The sequence below is a fragment of the Ranitomeya imitator genome, chromosome 7, assembly GCF_032444005.1.
Source record: "Ranitomeya imitator isolate aRanImi1 chromosome 7, aRanImi1.pri, whole genome shotgun sequence".
In the NCBI taxonomy this organism is placed as follows: Eukaryota; Metazoa; Chordata; class Amphibia; order Anura; family Dendrobatidae; genus Ranitomeya; species Ranitomeya imitator.
The window spans coordinates 213,363,913-213,371,915 of NC_091288.1; the positions used below are offsets into that span (position 1 = coordinate 213,363,913).

Consider the following 8,003-nt stretch of genomic DNA (forward strand, 5'->3'; position numbering starts at 1 on the left):
GACAAATAATTCATTAGCTCCTGGTCTATAATTTTGTTGTTAAGAGCTTCTTGCAAATAATTCTTAATCTCCCCCATTATTTTGAATTTAGGATCACTCTCAAGTTTTTTATAGACATTTTCATCCCCCAATTGCCGATTTATTTCTGCTATATATTTTGACTTGTCCATGATGACGACAGCACCACCTTTATCGGCAGGTTTAATTATGATGTCGTCATCATGGACAAGTTCCTGTAGAGCCTCAAATTCTTCTTTGGTTACATTGGGATATTTAAATTCATTAGTGGCCTCACTTCTGATCCCTTCCACCTCATTTCTCACTACCCTCTCGAAAGCATCTATGATTGTGGAGCTAGTAGGTGGTGTAAACTCACTTCTATTCTTTAATTCCATATTTTTGGAATTAAATTCACCACACCCTACTTTGTTTTCTACATTCCTATCCTGGAACCACTCTTTTAATTTAATAGACCTAAAAAAACTTCTCCAGATCTATCTGCAGATCAAACCAATTAGTATGTGCACAGGGTACAAATGACAGTCCTTTACTTAGGATTGAGACCTGTGAAGGAGTTAGTACCTTACTGGAAATATTAATCACGAGTTCTGATCCTTCTTCTTGGATGTTACTTGTCTCTGAGGTTGTGTTCTGTTCTTTTCTGGTCTTTTTTTGGGACCGGTGGTGGCGCTTGCCTCCTCTCCTCTTGCGTTTGATGGTCTCTCCATGGTATTGTCCTGGTCTATAGGAAATAATATCATTATTAATCAAGTTATTATTATCACCACATCGCTGATTGTACCAAGGACCACCTTTCTTTTTCCAGACAGGTTTATTGTTCTCCTTCTGCCATGCATATATATGACCTGTTTCATAGTCCTCTAGGTCTCTATTCCACTTTCTCCTTTTAATCTCTTCTAGATCATTACGCAGCTTTGTGCCTTCTTTATCAACTTTTTCCTTAAATATATTCCACTCTTCAATGGTAATTAGTGCTTTTATTTTGTTTTCAAACTCTCCAATATTCATTTCTAGTTTTTTTTATTTCAGTTTGTAAAAAGTCAATATTAAGCAATATTGTATCCATCGCATATTTGTTAGAAATCATGACAAATCGTGCACAATATGCTGCATTGCCTTGAAATAAATTGGGGCGTATATTTGATCTCAATCCTCTAGGGATTTTACCCTCTTTATAATACTGCCCCAAAGTCATCATATGTAGTTGTAGATTTATGGTACGTTTGACATCACTTTCATACTTGCGTTTTAATTCCAGTACAGATGGTGTCTTAAGAAAACAAGCTTCACCCTGGATACCTCCAAGGATACGCTCCTCCTCCTCAGATGTATATTTAAAGACTCCTAGTTCCATGGTGCTCCCATCCATGGGACAAAAAAATGTGAAAGTGTATTGGAACTCCTATTGGCCGGCACTATGTGACAGGTTAATTGGCTTTGTAGACATGCGCAATAGACTTGTATGAACGCCGATAACGGTCTAAACAGAGTACTCCACGTGGAGTCATCGGATAGCGGTGAGGTGAGGGTTATGAGATATGATTATTATAAATATAAATTACGCTAATGTGATAGTCTGTGGAACAAAGGAGGGAGTTGGGAAATATGATATTTTATAAAGAATACAGCACAAAGGCACTTTATTGAGCACAGAGATTGCACTGACAAGATATTATATGCACGCTTATAGAAAACTGTACAAATATCTGTTTATTTATTCATTAATGGCAACTGTAATATGCAAATTAATTCAAATTGGTTGTATAAAAGCACAGTCATTATTAACACCCATTGCTTGAAAAAGGCTCAGTGAGCCGAAACGTCGCGCAGTGATGTGGGTCGATTAAAATTTCATCCTTTTTCACCTGAAACTTTTGGAGTGCTGCCTTCTTTTTACTATTTGGTATACATGTTGGATTAATGTTTGGACCATTTTATCCAGGGGGCTAGGCACCCACCATTGGTGAGCATTGTGCTGTTCCATTTTTTTCTCTCTCTCTCTCTCTCTCTCTCTCTCTCTCTCTCTCTATATATACACAGTACAGACCAAAAGTTTGGACACACCTCATTTAAAGATTTTTCTGTATTTTCATGACTATGAGAATTGTACATTCACACTGGAGGCATCAAAACTATGAATTATCACATGTGGAATTATATACTTAACAAAAAGGTGTGAAACAACTGAAATTATGTCTTATATTCTATGTTCTTCAAAGTAGCCACCTTTTGCTTTGATGACTGCTTTGCACACTCTTGGCATTCTCTCGATGAGCTTCAAGAGTTAGTCACAAGGTCATTTTTATCGCAAATAAATGTCATTAAAAAGGCCCAAAAAGCTATATCCGAATTTAAACAAAAAAAAAAAAAATCTTTTCCACCCACTTTTTTTTTGTTTTTGAGTTCATTTTATGGCAAAGGGAAAAACGACAACTTATCCCTCAAAAAACAAGGCGTCATACGGCTCAGGGGACATACAAATAAAAATGTTATGGCTGTAGGAAGAATAAACGTGAAAATCGATGGATCATGAAGATGATAAAGGGGTTATTAGGGATTAATTTGTTTTTCCCAAGCAGCTATACTTACCCTCCCCAGGTCCTGACAAATCCTGCTCCACTAAGGTTATTGCTGAGAGGCTGCAGCAGTGACGTCAAGACTGCAGTGTACTTGACCGCTGCAGACAAACACTGGGCTCAGCGTCTCAGACAACATAGATGTCATGAGCTACTGAGCTTGATTTTTGGCTGCAGTGGTCGTGTGCACTGCCGTAGTGACATCACCACTGCCGCCTGTCAGCAGAGACTGGGGCAGTGGCAGAGCAGCATCGCTGCATCTGGGAAGAGTGAATATAGCTGTGAGGTTTTTTTTAACGTCTGCAATCCAATGAGGAAATAAAAATATAACCCTGACTGACCCTTTGGCCAGGGTCACACTTGCGAGTGCAACGCAAGAAACTCGCATCAATACCCGACACTCGGGACCGAAGTGTTCAGCTGCATAGAAATACATGTATCCGCACACTCCGGTACCGAGTGCCGGCGGCAGTGCCGGGTATTGAGGCGAGAGCCTCGCGCGAGTTTCTCGCATTGCACTCTCAAGTGTGACCCCGGCCTATGACTTTAAAAAAAAAAATCCCTCTATCTGATTGTCTAAAAGTCACTAATGGTAAAAAAGAATGATGTTAATGAGTAAAATTTTTGAGTTGCGGCAAAAAATTAAAGTCTCGGGTCAGAAACTTGTGTAAAAACATTGGGCAAAGCGACCTCACGGTCTTTCACCGACAAACAGAACTGACTGTTCAGGTGCAAATAAGGTTGAAAATGGTGCAAGTGAGTAATAACTATGGCGTGTAAGAAATAAAGTGGAAAAAAAAATTCAAATTATTCCAAGTAATTGAATTAAAATAAATAACTGGACCCTTTAGTGCTTCATTAACGTAGAGCTGCAAGAACATGGATCTACTGTACAAGAAGACGAAGCTTCAGAAAAATGGATTTGCAGGAAGACAAAGCTCCACGATGAAACTTCAGAAAAATACCGATCTTCAGGAAGACAAAACTTCAGAAACAGATCTGCAGGAGGACGAAGCTTCAGAAACACGGATCCGCCGGAAGGCAAAGTTTCAAAAACAAGCATCTACAGGAAGGCGAAGCTACAGAAACACCGATCTGCAGGAAGATGGAACTTTGGAAACACTGATCTGCTGGAAGATAAGGTTTCAGAAACATGGATTTGCAGGAAGTCGAAGCTTCAAATACAAGAATCTTCAGGAAGACGATGCTTCAGAAACACAAATTTGCTGTAAGACGAAGCTATAGAAACAGATCTGCAGGAGGAAGAAGCTTCAGAAACACGAATCTGCAGGAAGACAAAGTTTCAAAAACAAGGATTTGCTATAAGATGAAGCTTCAAAAACAAGGAGCTGTTGGAAGACGAAGCTTCAGAAACATGAATCTTCAGAAAGACAAATCTTCAGAAACAAGGTTCTGCAGGAAGACAAAGCTATAAAAACAAGGATCTGCAGGAAGACGAAGCTACAGAAATTCAGATCTGCTGCATTACAAAGCTTCAAAAACAAGGATCTGCAGAACGATGAAACTTAAAAACAAGAATCCGTTGAAAGAGATATTCGTTATCCGTTGAAGATATTCAGAAACAGATCTGCAGGAGGACGACGCTTCAGAAATATAGATCTTCTGTAAGGTGAAGTTTTAAAAACATTGATCTGCCGGAAGAGGAAGCTTCAGAAACAAGGATCTGCAGGAAGACAAAGCTTCAAAAACAAGGATCTGCAGGAAGACAAAGGTTCAGAAACAATGATCTGCAGGAAGACAAAGCTTCAGAAACAAGGATCTACAGGAAGACAAAGCTTCAAAAACAATGATCTGCTGGAAGACGAAGCTTTAAAAAGAAGGATCTGCTGGAAGACGAAGCTTCAGAAACATGTATCTGCAGGAAGATGAAGCTGTAAAAAGAAGGATCTGCTGGAAGACGAAGATTCAGAAACATGTATCTGCAGGAAGATGAAGCTGTAAAAAGAAGGATCTGCTGGAAGACGAAGCTTCAGAAACATGTATCTGCAGGAAGATGAAGCTTCAAAAACAAGGATTTACAGGAAGACAAGGCTTCAAAAACATGGATCTGCTGGAAGACGAAGCTTTAAAAACAAGGCTCTGCTGGAAGACAGCTTCAGAAACACCGATCTGCTGGATTATGAAGCTTCAAAAACAAGGATCTGAAGGAAGATTAAACTTAAAAACAAGAATCTTTTGAAAGAGAAAGATTCATAATCACAGATCTGCAGGAAGACAGAGCTTGATGAACAGACCCACTGTAAGATGGAGCTTCAGAGATAAGTATCTGCAGGAGGACGGAGCTTCACAGTCAGGATCTGCAGAAAGATGGAACTTCAGAAACACCGAAGTAACAGATCCAACAGTTCTCAGTATTAGAACAGTATACGTACAGCAATGTGTTTATGTGGTCAGCCTCACGGAGAGCATAGAGCAAGGAAACTGAACAAGCAGCATGTCTATATGTTCATGGTGACAAGCGATGCTTGAATATTACTTTTTTAACGTATATGTTTTATCTTTAGATTTTTTACTTTATTCCGACTAATCTCAGCAGAGCCTTCTTAACCTCTTTATTCCTAAGACTGTATATGAGGGGATTTATCATGGGGGCGACTGTGGCATATAGGACTGTGAAGACCTGTTCTAAGAGGTCCGCGTACTGCGATGCTGGCATTACTATCACCACGGCCACCGTGACATAGTAGATCAGGAGGATGGTGAGGTGGGATGTGCAGGTGGAGAAGGCTTTTTTCCTTCCATCCATAGATTTAATACACAGGATGATGTTGATGATTTTCACGTACGAGGCGACAGTGCAAACAAATGGGCAAAAGCCAAACAGAACGAATTCAATGTACATGACGATAGAAAATAAGCTTGTCCCGCTGCAAGAGATCTTGGTGAGGGCCTTAGAGTCGCAGAAGAAGTGTCGAATGGTGTCAGAGCGACAAAAGGACAACCCTGTGAATGAAAGTAAAAGGAAGAAGCCGTTCAAACATCCAGCAAACCATATAGAAGTGATCATCAAGATGCAAGTATTCCGGCTCAAGACAAGTTGATAGCGTAAAGGATTGCAGATGGCAACGTATCGGTCGTAGGCCATAGCGAACAGCAACAGATCCTCCGTACTTCCGGTCCAGAAAAAAAAGTACAACTGAGTGAAGCATTGGCGGAAAGACATGGAGTTATTTCCGGATATTAACATTTCCAGCAGCCTTGGAATAATGACCGTCGTGTAGCAGATGTCTACGATGGATAGGTTACAGAGGAGTAAATACATCGGGGTGTGCAGATGGCTATCTCTATATATGACTGTTATGGTAGTGGCATTCACAAAGCCTCCGAATAGATACAAGAAGGTGAAGAACATGGAAATGAGCAGCTTATTCTCAGAGGTCCATGAAAATGGCACAATGTGGAAATATCCCATGGACGTGAAGTTCACCATGACATTTTGGAGGTGCCCTGGAAGACAAGAGCCTGATGTGAGTACAAAGCTCTCAAAGACCTGTCTGGAAAGAAAACAATTGTTCCAACCCACAAGTATCTAGCAGCGCTAGATATAGAAACCTCCTTTTCATCTCATATCCTTGTCTGCATTAGCGTAAAGCAAAGAAAAGGAGATCCAGGCTAACCATCGATGAATGCTCTGACAACAACCTGCCGGGATAAAGCCTAAATCAGGATAATCAGGTGCAAGAGAGAATATCTGTTACCCAAGTTAGTGCTGCGGTAAATCCATTATATATCTGTAACCTGAGATACATTTCTGTTAGGAGAAGAAGAAATAAAGGAGGAATTTTATACTCGACCGATCCTCATGGGAACATGAGACACTGGGACAAAATCTACTGGGGATAATTAGACTAAGGAGACATTCGTTATAGTGCGATCCATCTGTCAGGTGAGAACAAAGGAGAGTCCCATAGGGAAAATACAGCACTAACATCTGCTGTATCTATTGTGTTTTCACTATATTATTATTAGGATTCATTATGTTATTTTTATCTTCAACCTGGCTGATGATTTATTTACTCTGGATCTTGTTTCTTTAACAACTTTGCATAATTGTAAAGTCTGAAATATTTTGTCCACCCCAAGCAATTATACTGATCCTGAGTTACATTCAATATTATACTCCAGAGCTGCACTCACTATTCTGCTGGTGCAGTCACTGTGTACATACATTACATTACATATCCTGAGTTACATCCTGTATTATACCCCAGAGCTGCACTCACTATTCTGCTGGTGCAATCACTGTGTACATACATTACATTACTGATCCTGAGTTACCTCCTGTATTATACTCCAGAGCTGCACTCACTATTCTGCTGGTGCTGTCACTGTGTACATACATTACATTACGGATCCTGAGTTACATCCTGTTTTATACTCCAGAGCTGCACTCACTTTTTTGCTGGTGCAGTCACTGTGTACATACATTACATTACTGATCCTGAGTTACATCCTGTATTATACCCCAGAGCTGCACTCACTATTCTGCTGGTGCAGTCACTGTGTACATACATTACATTACTGATCCTGAGTTACATCCTGTAGATCTTTTATTATAAAAATGAAAAACATAACAATAATAATAGCAGAAAACATAACAAAAATATTAGCCAGAAAATAAACAGTATACTGAACACTGGTCCAGCCGCTCATTCTCTCCTCTCACACATATTATACAGTATATACAGAATAACTACTTTGACCTTCTGGTCCGGTCACCAAACAAAATAATAATAACAAATAAAATAAACAATGGCAAACAAAAACTATATACATGAACTTTTTTTTTTTTTTTTTTAGTTTTAAATAAAATAACTACAAATTACACAAATATATACAATACTAAGCTATCCTTCATTCCCAACCCCCCGCACTGACCTGAGAGCTGGTCCTGCGTCTCATGCCTCAGTCCAGGTCCAACGTCCATAGGCCAGATCAGGCAGTGCCAGTTTTCCTCCAAACAGCCCAGTGTCCTATAGTCCCACAAGATAATCCCACCTCCCCCCTTTTCCCACCACCCAACCTAACACCTACACCCAATTCTATATCCCTATATACAATATATACATTATATACAGCAGCACACACCACAATAATTACAAATCACGAAGCCCAAGTTCGGCGCCTGCAGCCCTACGTCACTGTATAATGATCAAACAAAACAAAAATCTGCAGTGTCAGCATCAGCCCACCACCAGGAAAGGAGATGACCAGACTAGGGCACACTAAAAGAAAAGCCCCTCCAGAGGAGAGCGGCCCTCCGTGCGCCCAGTCTCCCATACTCCAGAGAGCGCACCTTCACCAGGTCACCGAGTATGGTCCTAAACACATCTTCCACTGGGAGGATTTTTCGTTGCGTCGATACTAAGCACCGTGCGTTCCACG

General features: G+C 40.2%; 1 protein-coding gene across 1 annotated transcript; it reads right to left on the reverse strand.

Annotated features, from left to right (window-relative positions):
* Positions 1–5,127: 5,127 nt before the first annotated feature.
* Positions 5,128–6,048, reverse strand: LOC138646188 (olfactory receptor 1L4-like). The gene has a single exon (XM_069735652.1). The coding sequence runs from the start codon at positions 6,046–6,048 to the stop codon at positions 5,128–5,130; it is 921 nt and encodes a 306-aa protein (XP_069591753.1).
* Between the last annotated feature and the right edge of the window lie 1,955 nt (positions 6,049–8,003).

Bases quoted from the DNA above. Each gene is read 5' to 3' on its own strand.
- LOC138646188 (XM_069735652.1), bottom strand. From the start codon at position 6,048: ATGGTGAACTTCACGTCCATGGGATATTTCCACATTGTGCCATTTTCA.